The 18956-nt window shown below is 39.9% G+C and overlaps 1 protein-coding gene across 2 annotated transcripts; it reads right to left on the reverse strand.

The window, feature by feature from the left end:
- Positions 1-11287: 11287 nt before the first annotated feature.
- LOC134617045 (uncharacterized) lies at positions 11288-18673 on the reverse strand. Of its 2 annotated transcripts, XM_063462206.1 has the most exons (6): positions 18598-18673; positions 18050-18088; positions 14204-15241; positions 13954-14109; positions 12517-12606; positions 11288-11898 (listed from the first exon to the last, which is right to left on the reverse strand). In XM_063462206.1, exons 3-6 carry the CDS (start codon positions 15224-15226, stop codon positions 11581-11583), a joined length of 1587 nt encoding a protein of 528 aa, XP_063318276.1. In that variant the 5' UTR covers positions 15227-15241; positions 18050-18088; positions 18598-18673; the 3' UTR covers positions 11288-11580. The 2 variants fall into 2 exon arrangements, with proteins under 2 accessions (XP_063318276.1, XP_063318285.1); XM_063462215.1 differs by lacking the exons at positions 18050-18088; positions 18598-18673 and having other exon boundaries at positions 14204-15578.
- Positions 18674-18956: the final 283 nt, after the last annotated feature.

Consider the following 18956-nt stretch of genomic DNA (forward strand, 5'->3'; position numbering starts at 1 on the left):
ATGCTTGAGGTCAAGCAGTCAAAGGCAGAGGAAGACGAGTTATCTGACATGCTTCTTAATGTGGCGTTTGGGGCTTGTGTGGAAAAATAAGAGGGGAAAAAAGTTAGTTAACATTTAATTAAAATCCACCTTCATCTTTTCTTGTGCAGCACCAATTCGAGTTTACAGTATACTGATAATGCTATGAAATTTGATATATAAATAGATATGATGCAGGAAGAATATTAATTTTACAATTTGATTGCTGTTATCAGATAACAACTAAATTAATGTGTTAATTGATTATGTTATGACATGTCAAGTCTTAAAATAAATAAAACAATAAACAAGTAAAATTATTTCATTCAGGTATTGGACTAAAATTTTCTTTTTCTTTGGTGAGGTAAAGTGTTGTAGTGAAATTACTGAAAGAATAATCCTAAATGGACGAGCAAATACATTTCAAATATATTTAAAATATCATTACATTTTTAACAATTCAACAATGCCAAAAATGTTATAAACTGCAAAGATGACTCATTAAGCTATTTACCAGAATAAGCAATATCTCAGATAAATACATGAAACAATACTGTCTTTACTTTGTATGGTGACCTGTGTGAGATGTAAACTGCAGTAAAATTTACATGAAATGTAGAGGTGTGACCAACCTCTGTTAGTGACCAGTGAAAATTAACGTACCAACACTAATAACAATAATAATGATATAATAATAATAATAATAATAGCCTCCACGGTACCATTTATGTCTCTCGTTTTAATTTGCTTATCCTTTTGATCCAAATTCACATGCTGCTCTTCACTGGTATTCTGCCTGCAGTGTGTAAGTCTGTATGTAAGTGTATTACTGAATGTGATGACATGATGGCCATCAATCAAACAAATGATGGACTTTGCATGATCCCACACTGAACGATGTGATGAACTCTACTTGCTGCTAGACTGGCAGGTTATTTATGACTGTTTATTTGTGTTCCAAGTACCCAGCAGGTGTGCTAGGATTATTAGTGACTGGAAACACCTGGGCCCAGTTTTTCCACCATAGGAACAATTGATCATAAACTCAGCACAAACTATTCAGTGATTCAATATCTTCTCTTTTTCACACCAGACTCGGGAAAGCCTAGAGATGTCCCTGTGGGAAAATCCAATGAAATCAGCAGTTTCTGAGAAAATCATGGCCATGTCTACATGCATAAATGCACAACCACAATATTGGCTGATTAGCAGCCGGCAACATATATACATTTAAAATGTTTGCAGAAAAGGAAGCTGGACCTGATTGAGATCTTTTGTAAAGCTAAATCTAATGGAGTTACTATATAAATGTTTTCTCTAGTTGAGGTTTACAGTTTACTGATGATGACATTTGATATATGAACATCAAATATATGTATACATGAAGACAAGTAATTTCACAATTTGATTGCTCTTATGAGATAACAAATAAACTGGTGGGTAAAAGAACCCACCGACCACTTGAATTACACTCAAGAACTTGATCTGATTGATGGCACACAAATGAAACATTTAACAGTATTTCTTGAAAACCTTCCTTTGTGAGTCTGAAATAGATCTCATCACAGTAAATGTCTTTCTGAAAGTTAAGTTAAGAAAGTTAAGGATATATAATTCATCCACTCTTATCTTCTTTAATGCCTCGTGCCAACACATTGCAGCGCAACTACCTGAACCCAACTCACACAAAGGTTGATTATCTTGTTAATATTTTTACTTCTTCACTGTGTACAACTTTTGATAATGTAGAAAGCCTCAAATCAGAAGAACTTGACTCCCTCGCATAACTTTCAAACGTGAACCTTAAAGCAGATAATTAAAATGACCAATTATACCGTGGAGCCCAGAGAGTTAAACATAATATACATATTTATATATATCTATATACACACAGAGGGTTCGTATAAAAAGAACAAACCCTCTGTGCCACTTTTTAGAGAACCGGCTCTTTCGGCTCGGATCACTAAAAAGAGCCGGCTCTTTCGGCTCCCAACCGGCTCTTCAGGTTGTTTTGTTGCTTTAATTAAGTTATTATTAACAACAATATAAAATTATGCACCAAAGGAATTACTAATGTAAAAAAAATGTGGTTTTATTTATATATGTTTATATATAAATATATACGGTGGCCCCTAGAGACAAAGCACGTACAAACTCCAAAAAGCACGTACAAATTCCAAAGCACGTACAAACTCCAAAGCACGTACAAACTCCAAAACACATTTCTAGCGTTAGCTGAACTTCCAAAACAGAGCTACCTAGATCACTTAAATTACAGTTGAAAGCATTTATACACAAGCACTTATATATATATTTAAAAAATTTAAAAAATAAAAGTTGTTGGTACCTCCTGGCTTGTGTAGCCACTAGGTAACAAAAGCTCAACACTGTCCCTAGCATCCTGGAGCACTTCTGTTTTGTTTTGTACGTGCTTCGTAGTTTGTACGTGCTTTGGAGTTTTTATGTGTTTTGGAGTTTTTACGTGCTATGGAGTTTTTACGTGTTTTGGAGTTTTTACGTGCTTTGGAGTTTGTACGTGCTTTGGAGTTTGTACGTGTTTTGGAGTTTGTACGTGTTTTGGAGGTTGTACGTGCATTGTCTCTAGGGGCCACGGTAAATCTACTTTTATTTAATCACTCCACATAAAATGTCATAAATAAATCATATAATACAAAAAACAGCTATTTACATTTCAACTTTTAACTATTTAAATTTTCAGCTTTTTCCTTTTAAACAAATTTAAAGTGAAATAAATATAATAAATATAAATTAAAATATAAAAACAAAAAGAAGATGCACATTCTCTGTCATATGGGCCTGCATGAATAAACTTTCTGAATCCTTTATCATCCGCAACTGAAAATAGTTTCGGATGATTACTATACCTTTCTAATGTGACGTTGTTGTCCCTGGATCTCTTTCTCTCTCTTTCCCTCCTGCTCTGTTTCTCTGCTACTGAGAGTGTAACTACTGCCCCCCCCCCCCTCTTCCCAGCGCAAAGCACAAGGCTCGCATGAGCGAGAGAGAGAGTGAGAGAAAGGAAAAAAAACCCCACGGTGCCCAATAAGGAGCCAGCTCGTGTCATTCACTTCAAAGAGTCGGCTCTAAGAGCCGTTTTGTTCGCGACCGACACATCACTAATGTTGAATTAAAAGGCTGCATTTGTGTGATTGACAGATGAAGTTAATGCAAAGACACGTATGTTATTGGTGAACTTCTCTAATTTTAATACAACACAATTATTATGATAAACAATATTTTGTAATGACGAGAGTTTGTGTTGTGATTGTGATTTAAAAAGAGTAAACACAGTTGTTTGACAATAAATGGAAACGCGAAACCCACCTCCACAAAAATGCCCTGGCCACCACTGCCACTGTCGTGGATGCAAGGGGCACCAGCTCTGGTCACCGGGTAGTGTAATCCACCACAGTCAAAAGGTACGTGAAACCTTGCGGCTGCGGCAGGGGGCCAACCAGATCCACGTCAACATGATCAAAACGCCTCCCAGGGATGCGGAAGGGTTCGAGGGGCGCCTGTGTGTGTCTATGGATCTATGGTTGAACTTACCAGCTACGTGCTGAATGTCTGGCAAGATGGGTGGATGTGGGGAACAGGGTAACGGTCATTCTCCGATACATTATTTAAACAGTGAAAATCTCCACCGTCCAATTTGAGCACCATGTGTAGCGGAGAGGCCCAGGCACTATTCGAGCGCTGTACAATGCCAAGGCCAATGGCCTGAAACCCCTCCCGACCTACGGAGAGTTTCACGGGGTCGAGGAGGCGCACCTGCGCGAACACCGGGGGCCCGACTGTAGGGATATAATGTTCAAATTCGTGCTTTGTTGCCCTGTTAGAGAAGGGACAGTCAGTGATGGGAACTCCAAAAGCAAACGCTGAAAAGCATCCCCGGAAGACACTAAATTAGCCCATACCAGGGGCTCGGCGGCCCGAGTAAAACAGGGTATTGAAGCAAACAACATAGCAAACAACATGCCTGTTAGCAACATTGACTAGGAGTCCATGGGCACAAAGAAAATCAGTGACTAATATAGGCAAAGAGCAGCGGCAACAACAAAGTTTCACTGGAAATCCTGGCCATGGAAATAAACAATCACCAACCTTTCCACGAATGTTGGGATGGGAGAACCATTAGCTGCAATGAGCCATGGCCCACAGCCCCCTGCTAGCCTGTCGGCAGTGGCCAGGGGTCAGAGGGTCTTCTGGGAAAACGTCTCCCGTATCGCGAGACCTCTATGAAGAGCAGCCTTTCACTATTGCCAGCGGTTGCGGCTGCTATGGCCTGGGCTGTAAAAGCGATGCCGTGAAAGGTGAACTGAGCCTCCACATGCACGAACCATGATGGACTGGACCTGAATGCGGGCAGACCATGTGAGATCTGAGGAGATGTGGACACCGAGGTACTTGAAGGACTGCACCCTCTCCACTGGAGCTCCTTTGATGATAATGTGCTTGTAGTGTCTGTGCTTACTCCTTCTGAAGTTGCTGACGTTCACCTGGAGGTGGTTATCCTGGCAGCACAATGCCAGATTCTTCACTTCATCCATGTAGGCCGCCTCATCATTGTTGGAGATGGTGCCCAACACCATTGTGTCGTCAGCAAACTTCACAATGGTATTGGAGCCATGGGTGGCCACACAGTCTGTTGAGAAGTCGATGTTGAGAAGTGATCTACTGTCGTAAACTATAAAACTAGAAGATTTTGGAATGTATAAGAAAGCAATAAATAAGTAAACAACTAAAAAGGTGCTTAGTCTGAGTGGAGCGGTCAGGAAGGCGTCTGGACATGGCTGTGTCATCTTAAAAGACCTTTGATGTGTAAACCCCACCACAAGATATGTGAGAGCATGGTCTGAAGAGGTGCCCAACACCACTGTGTCGTCAGCAAACTTTACAATGGTATTGGAGACATGGGTGGCCACACAGTCTGAAGTATAGAGGGAGTAGAGCAGTGGCAAGAGTACACACCCCTGTGGTGCCTGTGTGCTGATGGTGATGCTGTCGGAGACGCACCTACCCACCATTACCACCTGAGTTCTGCCAGTGAGGAAGTCCACCACCCATGCACACAGATGGTTGTTGAGTCCTAAATTCCTCAGCTTTGTGAACAGTTTGCCAGGCACTATTGTGTTAAACGCTGAACTGTAATCAACAAAAAGCAGTCTCACATAGTTAGCCTGTTTCTTGTCCATGTGGCTATGGGTGGTGTGCAGGACATGTGGTGGTGTACTTACCAGCCTGTTTTGATCGTAACCCTCTTGGTTCCATAGTATAATTGGCAGTTTTTGGCTACTTTTAATTTTACCTCTATATTTCTTAATTCTAATTCATTTTATATTAATTCTTTTCAGCACAACCTCATATGTCTTAGAGGGTTTTTTTTTCATTTTGACATTTTCCATTAACAGATTTGTTCCAAAATCAAACAGAAAACATAAAATCAGAGTAAAAAAAAAGTAACCAACCAATCAAATGCCATGTTTTGCTAAACTTTTTTTTTTGCAAATAATGTTTTAAATATGTCATAAATATCTAATCTTGAAATGATTGAGCATTACAAAACGCTGTACAAACTGCAAAGATGACTTGTTAAGATATATAACAAAGCAACCAATATCTCTAATAGTCTATAATTTGCATGACCTATATGAGTCAAAATATAATTATGTTAATTAAAGGAGTCAGTCACATTTGAAACATTTTATTGCCATCAACTCAGGTACCCCAGATAATATTACGTGATACATAGCTAAATAATCTCCACCTTACTATTCATGGCTCCCGTTTTAATTTACTTTTTCTTTAGATCCACAGTCACACACTGCTCGTCACTGGTATCCAGCCAGCAGACTGTAAGTCTATTTGCAGGTGTATTACTGTGTTTAAATGATGGGCATCAGTCAAACTAATGATGGACTTTGCATGATCCCACAAGCTAAATTGGGTTGACTTCTTTTGGCAGCTGTCCTGGCAGGTTGTTTTTGATTGTGTGTTTTGTGTTTCAGGTGCCCAGTAGGTGTGGTCACTGACTGGAAAAACCTCGGAATACCTGGACCCAGTCTTCCCAGCAAAGGGAACCTAGTGGTGTGCAATACTGCATATTTTGGTATCGATCCGATACCAAGTAAATAGGGCCGATATCGATACCGATACTGATACCGATACTGATATCGATACTTTTAAACAAATAAGGTGGATGCATTATTGAATTGCTAAATCTCAATTGATTTTCATGACCTTAAGTGTTTTTTGTGATGTTTCCTTCTTCTTATTATTAAATAGTTAAAACCCAGGACATAATTAGGACAAAATTTAGAATTAAATAGAAAAGTTTTTATTGTGGCGGATCTGCAATGCTGTTGCAGGTGAGATGGACTCAACTGCACCACGTCTACAATCACGCCTTGCTGGCTTAAAACCTTTGCTCTGCTTGTGTTGTTGTTGTTTGTGGTGTTGATGTGTACGGTTGGCAGCGGGAGAGCTGCAGCCATTGAATGTATTGTTACAGAAACCATATGATTATTGTAAGGGTGGACAGTGTGTGGGAAGGACCGGCTCGGGGTGAGCCGGAGGGTGGCGCGCCAGCGGGACCTGCCAAGCTGGAGACGGCGGTGGGCCTGTCTTCCAACAGAGGCCAGCACGCTGCGTGGTCCTGCATGCTGGCCGCCTGCCCAGCTGCTTGTGAGTCCCAGCTCGCTTCAACGCCTGCTTGCTACATGGATGGCCCCCGGACTAGCTCCAGGGTTGCCACTGGAGGTGCGGGGGCCCCCGGAACCACCTCGTCACCGGCGTCGCTGGATGTTCAGGCGTCGCCAGAGTGGACACTTCCCCGTGGCTGGGCTGGGGCCTGGGGCGCCGATGGTCCAGGCTGATTCCCTCACCTGGTCGCTGAGGGGTGAGTTGGTTCGGCCCCAGTCGGGTGAAGGGGGTATGTGGCAGGGCGTGTTCTGCGATGCCGCTGCAGGTGAGATGGACTCACCTACTAGTATTGATCCGATACTGATGCCGACTTAGTATCAATACAGTCGATATTTGGATCAATCCGTCCACCACTAAAGGGAAAGCTAATTATAAACTCTGGTCATGATTTTCACTGTGAAGTCCTTGCATAGTTCAGCAAGACAAAAATCATGAGGGAAGAAACTAAGAAAAAAAAATAGTTAGTGAAGATGTTATCACTTTGGTGCTGTCTATCTGTGGAACCAGCACCAGTAGAGGAAGTCTGGATTGGCTCTCTGTTTAAAAAGTGATCCTATGAGTATTGACCTATAGGCAAGTAGAGTGGGTGAAAGGACTCCTCCAGTTCTAGCTACCTCTCATTTCTAGGTGTCTTCCCTATCATCTGATTGGAAAAAAAAAGAAAATGACAGCAAAAAAAAATGAAACTGGATTTCACCTTGCCATTAACTCAACTGATGGCAATACTTCAATACTTCTGCGAATATTAAAGACACATGAAAGCCAAAGGAGGGGGAATTTGCATGCTGCTGCTCATGCGCTTGCCAAATCTTGCCAAAGGGAGTTCAGGCTTGCAGATGTACACCGCGTTCCAAATTATTATACAAATGTTATTTTTCTCTGATTTTCCTAAATAGTCGATTCAAATGACAGTCAGCATAATTTTCGAGTCATCAACTATTAGAGTATAATTCAAATGTTACTCAACAAAACTGCCAATGAAAACAGTATGCTTTTCAAAACTAAAAAACTTAAAATACACTGTTCCAAATTATTCCCCTCTAAGAGTTTCAAAACATTTTATAGGTTGTAGAGAATTGAAAATGGTCATTTGTTGAATTTGCAGCATTAGTAGATCAATTTTACTGAAATCAAAAGCTATTTCAATCAAAAACATCTTAACAGGTCAAGTTACATATTAACATAGGACCCCTTATTGACAGCAGTTTTACAATTCTTGCATCCATGGAACTTGTGAGTTTTGGAAAGTTTCTACTTGAATGTCAGAATAGCCTCCCAGAGCTGCTGTTTGGATGTGAACTGCCTCCCACCCTCATAATTTTTTGTTTGAGGACGCTCCAAGGGTTCTCAATAGGATTGAGGTCAGGGAAGAATGGGGGCCACACCATGAGTTTCTCTCCTTTTATGCCGATAGCAGCCAATGATGCAGAGGTGTTCCTTGTAGCATAAGATGTTGCATTGTCTTGCATGAAGATGGTTGTGTTGCAGAAGGCACAGTTCTTCTCTTTCTACAATGGAAGAGAGTGGTCAGTCAGAAACTCCACATACTTTGCAGAGGTCATTTTCACACCTTCAGGGACCCTAAAGGGGCCGACCAGCTCTCTCCCCGTGATTCCGGCTCAAAACATGACTCCACCACGTCCTTGCTGACATTGCAGCCCTGTTGAGACATGGTGGCTGTCCACCAACCATCGACCACTGCATCAATCTGGACCATCCAGGGTTGCAATGCACTCATCAGTGAACAGGACTGTCTAAAAATTAGTCTTCTTGTAGTTCGGGCCCACTGCAGCCGTTTCTGCTTGCTAGCATTGGTTAGGGGTGGCCAAATATAAGGTTTATGCACAACTGCAAGTCTCTTGAGGATCCTACACCTTGATGTTCGCAGGCCTCCAGAGGCACCAGCAGCTTCAAATATGTGTTTGCTGCTTTGTAATGGCCTTTTAGCAGCTGCTCTCTTAATCTGATGTATTTGTCTGACAGAAACCTTTCTCATTGTGCCTTTATCTGCATGAGCCCATGTGTGCTCTGACTCAGCCACAAATCTCTTAACATTATGGTGATCACGCTTAAGTTTTTGTGAAATATCTAAGGTTTTCATTATGTGTCCAAGGCATTCAACAATTTCACGCTTTTCAGCAGCAGAGAAATCATTTTCCTTCCTATATTGCTTGAAAATGGTGGTCTGCTTAATAATGTGGAACATCCTACTTTAGTAGTTTTTCCTTTAATTGGGCTTACCTGGCAAACTAATGATCATAGGTGTCCGAGATTGATTTCAATCATCCAAAGAGCCCTGAGACACAATTCCATCCATAGGTTTAATTGAACAACAACTAATTTAATCTTTATGACACTTAAACACAAGTCACATAATAATTTCCCATATGGAAAAGATATATATAAATCTTATAAAGTTTGTATCTGTCTTGTGTGAAACATGTATGAAAAGCATACAAGAGTGAAAACAGATATAAGATCCCTTGAAAAATTATATAAATGAAACTTGTATGTTTTGGATACTTCCTAAAACAATATATGAAAGTAATGAGATAGTGGCCACTTTCATGAGTAAATCATATACGCCTTATATGATTCACTATATGAAGTAGGCCACATCTTATGCAAGTCTTTTATAAGTTTTTACTATTTTTTTCCCATATGGGTTGGAATGCGGTGTGTAAATGGAAACAGCTCTTGCAATTAAATAACTTCACAATGCTAAGGCCAGAGCTAGTATTACATTGCTGAGGCGAGAATTGTTGGATGGTTGAAGCCAGGTGCAATGCTACACTGGATCAGCAAATTCTGCTTTCATGAGGATTTCCAGGATAGTGATGATGCCCGGATCGTAGATTATGCTTCATCAAGATGAATGAGAACAACATAAAATAGCACAAATGTGGCAAAGACATGAACACGATGCACAAAGGCATCTGCGAAGAAGAATGACAGATGTGCAAAAAGATTTAAATTGGATGACATGAATGCTGATTGGCCTGGAGAAGGCCAGGAGAAGGTGATTGGACTAAACCAGTGATGACACACAGCTTGACAGCATGGGAAAGTGGGAGTGATGAAGCTCAGATTTAGCAGGCAGCACCTGGGAGTAGACAGATGTGAGACCATAGTTCTTTCTTATTGAACTTACGCATAAGCTTCATTACGCAAGTATGAGGCAGCTGATCAGCTGAGACTGATGAAGTCGCTCGGATGAGTGGCAAAATGTTTCTACCACTGAAAACGCTACATCCAGATGAACAGTGAACAGTGGGCCTTATGTATGAATATGTACTTTAGTACGACGTTGGTAAGCTAGTTTAGTAACTTTGGAAGCCGCACCGCTTGATGGATTGTCAGAGCATTACGCCTACTGTAGTCAGGTACCTTGCGGAGTAATCTGGGTCCAAAACACTGTCCATTTCAGGTCCCAAAGTCAAATGAACACTGCAGCATCACTGAGAGGTGAAAACTGTCTAAATTATTTCATCTTTAATAAAATGATCAGTGTTGCTGCTTTACCAGATGTAACAATTAAGTTTAACATCCAGGCATCCATGAAAACAGAATTTATGAAATTTAACAGAGTTAGAAGTTAGCAGGAAGTTAGCTCGCTAGTTTCCACCTAAACATGATATAGCATGTTCTGACTGAGAGATTTCAGAAAAAATTACAACGTACAGCTCTGCTATCATTTCTAACATAAATGAAGAGGGTTCCCGATGGTTAGGGATAAATGGCAGAATGCTGTAAATGGACCAAACTTCAGTCAGGAGAACAACTGAGATAATCCATCCACAATACGAGGTTAGTCATTAATATACTGCAACAACATGTGAATTCCCATGTTGAATGTTGAAAATCTCTTGCAGCTTAGAATTCAGTATTAATGAATCAATGGTAGTGAAGTGGAGGAAGCAAGAAGAATGAGTTGAGTAAAGATTGACTTATCTGACTTTTTCGTTGTTTCGCTTAATGCGCCTTATAGTCCGGTGCGCCATATGTATGAAAACAAACCTGTTAATCGACAGTGTGCATTATAATCTGGTGCGCCTTATGCACTGAAAAAAAATTGGAGTGACATTTACTTAAAAAAAGCTAGGCAACTTTTTCCACACAGGAAGTGCTTGTAATCTTTACTCGGGCTATTTCTAAGTAATATTTACTTACTAGAACCATCTATTTTTTATGTGAAATACACAAGTAAATTGCACTGGCAATACTCATCTATAGATTGTAACTTTTACTCAGAATACCATTGCATCCAATTACAAAACCCAAGTGAACATTGCTGATATTTCTTTGTGTTTCTTACTCATCTTTTCTTTGTTATATTCTATGTAATTATTAAGTAATATTTATTATGAATGTACTAGTTAATATTAATCGAAATGAATAAATATTTTTATTATTCTATTAAATAATAAATCAATATTTTCCAAAACAAATATTTGCAGCTTAAGGGACACTTTTATTTCACAGTTGAAATGGCATAGATATATTTAAAATATCTACATAACATTATAACCACAAAAAACATGGCCATAGAACTTCTTGCTCGCAAATTTCAAAACAGAGCATATACACATGTACAAAAAAAACCATGCTATTCAAAAACTCAGTGTGCACTGTCCCCTTTCTTCTAATCAACTTTCAGAACACATACATCAACTCTGTCCATTAACAGTTGCAATCACTACCTTTGCAGACATTCTCAGAACGTTCAGGACAGAAAGAACTTGTATAAAACTGAGCAACACTTGAAATTACTGTCAGAAAACAGACAAAATGCAAACAAATTAATTGTGCTGGACAAAAGCACAAATAACACTGGAACACTCACGCTAAAAGTTTCTTGTGGAGAGACTGGACCTTTGGTGACATTTTAAGGATGTCAAGCTCAAGAAACAGCTTCTGAAATACCTCAAACGTATATTTCAGTTTCAGTGGGTAACTTAAGTTGACAGCATAGATGACACCCATGAGCAGGAGGCAAGCGTTTGTCACACTTCCGCAGTCCTCCAGAATTTCTGTCCCCTCAATGATGACCGACACGTTCACAGGATCTTGGTTTTCCTGTGCCACACTGGGATGGATTACGATGATCTTCATCATGTGATTACTGCAGTCCTCTTTCAATGCTTCTTGGCTGACGTCCTGTGAAAACAAACAAACCACAATTAGAAATAGCTAGAATAGATTCCAAGTAAAAGAAAAGGCTAAGAGAAAAAAAATGTAAAAATAAAAAAGAGGTATACTCAATTTAGTAAACTCAAATCAAACAATATTCATATGGCACTTTTCATACGTAAAGTTACAGAACGTGCTTCACAGAGGCTGACCCTGAGACAAAGAAAAACACTTTTGGGGGCCATCCAGCCTGCAGCTGTCCATGGGACGGCACGCGTGTTGGTAGACCAGAACCATTAAATCATTAAAATAGGTTATAAAGGTATAATCAAATTAAATACTCTTTTGCTCATAAAATAAAGTTAATAAGTGATCGTTAAATAGTCAGAAAAAAATCAGACAAAAGGCAAGTTAAAGTTTAAGGCAGAGAAGATAAAGATTAAATATGATTTAAAAAATAAAGGGTAAGAGCATAAAGATTTAAGAAATTAGTTAAAAGCCTGATTAAAAATATTAATTTTGAGTCTTTTTTAAAAAACATCACGATCGTAGAGAATCTTTGACCTTCAATATATCATCACAAGTGAAGACCAGATTATAAGGTTAGACAATAATTTTAATACAGTCATTATGATCATCAGATACCTGATGGTCTTTGATCAGCTCCTCTCCACTCTCTCCAAGATACTCAACTAAGCAACGAATGATAATGTCCCTTCTGCCATCGACATGATGCTATTAAGCACAAATAGAAAATTTATTGCAGAAAATACACAACATAACATATGTAACATACATACATAACAGCACATACAGATGTAAACAGAAAGTTACCCATGGAGAATGTAAGCCTGCAGCTACATTCTAACGTTGTGAAGTGTGCAACTTAACATGAATTTCTCAACGATGTGTGTTAAGACAAGAGTCCAGTGCATGTCATAATCTGTGGGTCCAGAAACTGTCTCTGCCCAGTGAGGAAAGTTTTCTGCCTCATCACTGGACATGCAAATGAATTTTTCGCAACGTATCAGTACCTCCTATCACAATATTAGCCAGTCAAGGACAGGAATTCCCACACACAAGACTAATATTTTGGGAAATAATTGTATTGGAGTCTATGGGCAGCAGGAAGGGATCTCGCTGCACTCAGAGGGTCACTTTGAAAATTCTGTAAATTTCTCTGCTTTTGAGTGAATATTAAGGGAGAGATGACAGGTTTGTATACACTTGTAGAGACAATCATGTGCATAAATTGTTAACTGTGGCCACAGTGTCAGGATCAGGAGAACAGTTTCAGCCAACACAGACACTGATCAGATTAAAGGACAAGTTCAGTATTTTACACTTAAAGCCCTGTTTTCAGTTTATGATGAAATCGAACGATTTTGATTGAAATTTGGACACATGCTGCTGGCCCGAGCTTTTTTGGTTTCTGTAGTAGCACACCCCCACCTCCACAATGGCTGCATAGGTGCACTGGAACAATCCTTCCTAAAACGCATAAAACTGTCGTTTACAAAGACGTGAAACTCACCGAGTGGTCAGGAGTGTTATGTTCACACAAAAATCGCTGCAAAAGATACTTTCCAACTGGTTTTTATTGTAGTTTTTGTCCAACTCCATTGACTTGTATTAGATGTGCTGTGATGTACGGTATTAGTCCGCCGCTTTTCTATTCTATTATTCAAGATCTCGGTGGAAGAATGTACAGGTGTGAGGCGTTTAAAAAAAATAGGTCCACAGTTTTACAACAAATGGTAAAACACCTGTTGGAAAGCATTTTTGCAGCAATTTGTGTGTGAACATATCAGTGAACACCCCTGACCACTCGGTGAGTTTCACGTCTTTGTATGAAGCCATTGTGGAGGTGGGGGTGTGCTACCACAGAAACCAAAAAAGCTCGGGCCAGCAGCATGTGTCCAAATTTCAATCAAAATCGTTCAATTTCATCATAAACAATCTGAAAACAAAGCTTTAAGTGTAAAATAACAAACTTGTCCTTTAAATAAGAGTGATACATTCTCAGTGTATGACCTCATCTTTTCCATTAGATTATGTAATTAAAATAATTTAAAATTTTACCTTATTCAGTGAGTCCAACATTGGTTTTATTTTGGTCCCTGCAGTCCCGCCCTTCCTTCGAAACATCTCCAGGAGTTTGGTGGTGTACCCGTCCAATCTGGACAAAAACGTTCGCTCCAGATGAATTGTGGTTATTCGCTTAAACTCCTCTTTGATCTGAAATGAGAGATAAAAACACAAAATCATGTCAAAGATGACTCATGAGATATCACATACACTTAGTTGCTGCATGAACAAGAACTGGATTTACCTGATTTTCACAGAACAGAGAAGGCCACCTCTCTAAGAGGTCTTGGATTGCGGGGCAATCCTTGACAACCTCTTTTCTTCTCATAGCGAAAGACTTCTCCATTTTCTCATTAATTGCCCTCTCATTGTTCTTCTTCTTCATTTCCTTCAGCAAATCTAGTCTCTCCATCTCTAAGGTTTCCTCAGTCTCACCGAATGGCAGTGGTGGCAGATAGTTGACTTCAGCTTTTTTTGCCCTTTTAAAGCCTTTAAGTGAACCCTCTTCACTGGAGCATCGTCTCTTCAGTGTGTTCACCTCAAGCTCTGGAATGGCTAATTGCCGACCTCTTAACTTTGCCCTGTAGTTGCCCATTTTATACTTTATCCTCTGTTGCCAACCATATAGGCCATTAAAAGACCCTGGCTCTTTGAGGCATGGGTATTTTGCTACCAAGGCTTCAGCAACAGCTAAAATCTGGACGCCAGTTGGATATGCTGTGAAGCCAAATATAGTCTCTGCAAGCTTCTCGAGAATGCTACTAGTTACGCTTGGGTTGTTCAAAAGTGTGCCATCATTTTCATAAGCTTGCTTTCCTGCTTCCAGTGCAAGGTCTATATCATAAGAGAAGTCTGGTATTTCAAACTTAAATGGCCATGGCTTAGACCTGTAGGATGGTCCACTCTCATCTGGGGAGGACAACAGGATTGTGTCGCATACAGATGAGGAGGAGCTTGCTTCTGTAGATAGTGGAACTGGAGATTCGACTTCTGACATGTCCACAGTAGTGAGACTCAAGATTACTGGTTCAGTTTTTACTACTTTGAGGTTAGCTTTATCTTGTACTTCCTCAATCGAGGTCAAAGTGAAGAACTGACCGTCGAAATCCATGTCCTGGTACATAACAGTGAATGGTCCTGTAATATCAAATGTCTCTCGAAGAACATCATTGAGGTCCTGAAGTGTGCTTGGGATTCCTGCAGGTAAAAGTAGTTTGTGGACATCATCCTCCCCAAAAATTATCCGCAGTTTCGCTGAGGGTGCCATATCAACAGGAAGAAGCTGCAACAACAGAGAAGAGAACTACATAGACATTTATTCACAAGCTTCTCTCCTCACATTTCAAAAGGATAGGCAAATGTGGTGCTTTAAAGTTGTCAGGCGTCTTCCTGCAAGGGTGTATGAAGCCAAAGGATAAAAATCTTTAAGCTCTCTTTGCTCAAGTAACTGCACACTCCCTGTGTTCTCCAGCTCATAACTCCTCAGGTGTTCATTGTACCATGTATTTTGTTGTCTCACGAAAAAAGTCAGTTTGTTACAAATCACCATTATCTGTAACACTTCAGAAAAGTCAGGCAGTCCTGCAGTGGAACCACAACACAACAACATTCCCACTGCATAGTTGGTGCCTAAACTGCACACATTATTGGCAACATGCACAGATGTAACAGCAGGGAATCTGCATTTCACCAGGTCTTTTAGATCATCCTTAAGCACATCTAAAGAAACCTCTGTTGTTTTTGTGACTGCAAGTGATGATTTGACAGAATGTGATTGATGATATGCAACCATGAGCTGGTGCTTATTTGCAAGGGACAGCAAAATATTCCTGAAACAACCAGTGTGTCTGACCACTTTCTTGAAAAAGCTGTGTTTGGCCTCAAATCTCATTGTCCAGAGGGCAGCTAGGGGGCCAAATTCCCGAATGAGCTGAGGATAGTGCTCAAGGAAATGGTGCTTGGGAATGAGCTTATGTTGGGGGAAAACATCAAGGAATCTGCTTCGGTGTTCTGAAATGATGCTGTCAAGATAGCAAATGCTTTCTTCAGTATGGGCTCGAGACATGACAAGGTCCACAATGTCTTTCAGTGTCATCAGCATCTGCCATACAGGCTCTTGTTGGGGTACTTTTAAACCTATAATCAGAGGCAAAAGACGTAATAAGCACCAATTTTCATGTGCGTTGCCCCCTACTGATTTTCGAGTCGAAAAGTTAGCAGGAATGAGATGAGGGCGATTTGTTTTATCACTCCACTTGTATGGGAAATTGGAAATGGCATCATTCAGTTCTATGAGAGAAAAATATTTTTTCTTGATCAAGTTATCAAATGCCAAAGCCAGTTCCACTGGAACAATGCCCTCCAGCAGATCATGTAAAACATCTGGAGGGTAACCAGATGTAACATGAAAATGCTCAAGTTTTTCTGACAATGCACACTGTTTTTTTACACCATAACAATGAGGGTGATCTGGACTAGACACAGCTGTCTGTACATGCAGTGTATGTTGATCTTTGGTTCTTTGATGAAAAGACCCAGATCTCACTTCATTGGACTGAAACTTGGATCGCTCCCCAACACAAAACCGGCAGATGTATGACCCTGCAAAGCTTTCGACAAATCCTGCCACAGAGTGCGCCCCCAAATTATCTGCCACCACACTGACCACAGTCCCTTTAATGGCTTTCCCTAATGCTGGAACAAAAAGACCATCTTTCTCCAAGCTTTGGATATCTGTTAACAGTGGCTCTAAAACTCGCTGGAATCCAAACTGCTTGGTGTCTTCAGCCTTACACAGAATTGCAAGGTAGATTGATGTCAATGTGGAACGTAACTGCACCGGAATGTTTCCCAACACCCAATAGACAGCTGTGACTTTGTGCTTTTTTCGAGATGTCCCAAGAGGATTACATACCTCAAAGTCATCAACGTACAGGATGAGACTCACTCTGTTCTCCTCTACAGAGAAAAACTTGTTGTTTTGATAGTGAGATCCATCACGAAATGTCTGGTACTTAAAGTCATTTTCAGTTTTTTTTTCAACTTCAAATGTGTTTTCTTGAAAAGACTTACTTAGGACCTGCACCAAGGAGGGCAATATTGGGACATACTGAAAGGTTTTGCCCTTTTTTTTATCAAGTATGTGTTCTTCTGGTTCAACAACTGAAAAATGCTTCTTCATAAATTCTCTTCTCTTGTAATAAGTTGTGAAAGGGCCACCTGTCCCCAAGGCAGTACTTATAGGGTGTGTCTCACAAAGATTTTTCACTAAATCTGAGATAATGGCTGGATCCAGATCACAATTATGGCTTTTCAAGGTGGATACCACCACATCTCTTAAAAGTGGACCAGATGCAGAGGTGGATATAAACTGAAGCTCATCTACTATTTCATCAATGCATTTGTTTGGGACATTGAACATGCTTTCTAACTTTAAAAATAGATGGCCAAATTTCTCTTTTATATCTTGAGACAACTCCTGTGGTTCCCCATCCCAAAGCTCTAAGCTCTCTTCCTCACCGGTCTCATCCTGAGCAAACATGGGTTCATTAGGTTTGCTTTTTAATACTTCAGTTTTAAAATCCTCAAGGGTGTGTGACTGGTGTTTTCTGTGTCTATGAGTAGCAAAGGTGGAATAAATATTTGTACTGAAGTTGCAGTTTTTGAAGACACATGCAACTACTTCAAACTTCCTTAAGTGGTTGTTAAGATGCTCAAAATACTGCTTCTCTGAATTAAAAAAAACAGAGCAGCAAAGTAGACAAGTAAATGAAAGAGGTCCACTTTGTGTGACCATCTTCACATGGTGTCGAGACAAATGGGTCTTCAGGGCATTGAATGTTTTAAACGAGCAAGGGCAATCAGTGTGAAGACATGGGACTGACTGGCTGCGACCACCATTTCCATGCTTTAGTCTGTAGTGTTTTAACAATCCCAACCTCTTCTCTGACTCAAAGCTACATATCTTACACATCCATCTCATGTTGTGGCACCTTAAACAGACAAATTAATCATCTCAAAATTAAACCAAACTGCCACACAAAGAAATTATGTGACAAGTTAAACCTAATCGTTACTAATTTGATCTTACCTTGTGGAGTTCAAATTAGCAGTCAGAAGGTCCTATGTTCTGTTAAAAAAAAAAAAAAAAAAAAAAGGTTAGCTATATGCTTTTCAACTAATTTCTACTAACTCAAGGATGCACACTGATATTATTATTATTATTATTATTATTATTTATTTATGTTTTTACATATGTCAGCTCGGTGTCAAATTTAAAACAGGTCAATATGAAGACTTGAGTGAAATCGAGTGCGTACATCGTTTTTTGGTTTTTTTTGTTTGTTTTTTTTCAAAATACACCTCATGGCAGCGGTGCAGCAATTATTTTAAACTGGACTGTGGTCGTTTTATTCACAAAGACGTTAGTTAAGGCAGCAGGCGTGTGTTGTTTAGGTGGCCATCTAAGCTGTAAAGTGCTGTGGGAAATTCTGGACATACCTCCTGCCAGGAAAGTTAGTCAGCAAGTCTAGCAGGAAAATACACTATTTGCTAGCGCAGCTGCTTTCAGTGCGGAGAAACTGACTTAAGTAGGTGAGCCAACAGGAACGTACAAAGTTTGTTCCGCTTAAAACTTACATTCATGGTTCCACTTCTTCCCGTTTCCGTCAAGTCTACCAACCGTCGAAATGTGGACCACCATGGTATGTCTGAAGAAAGACCGCTCAAATGTTGGGAGGGGCTTTGACGTCATGCTCCGAATGCAGAGAAGGTGGCCATATTCACTGATGTCACTCCATTACATTTTACTTGGAAATATCAACTAATTAAGCCAATGAATTGGTTTAGTGAATATTACTTGGATCGAATGATTCAATTTACATACAAAACTGAGGACACATAATTACAAACAATCCTCAAGTAATGCACTACAAGAAAAACTGCTATTTTAAAGTAATAGCACTGAATTTGTATTTTTTTGTAAAATTTATATAGAT

Source organism: Pelmatolapia mariae, linkage group LG3_W (genome assembly GCF_036321145.2).
Source record: "Pelmatolapia mariae isolate MD_Pm_ZW linkage group LG3_W, Pm_UMD_F_2, whole genome shotgun sequence".
Lineage (NCBI taxonomy): Eukaryota > Metazoa > Chordata > Actinopteri > Cichliformes > Cichlidae > Pelmatolapia > Pelmatolapia mariae.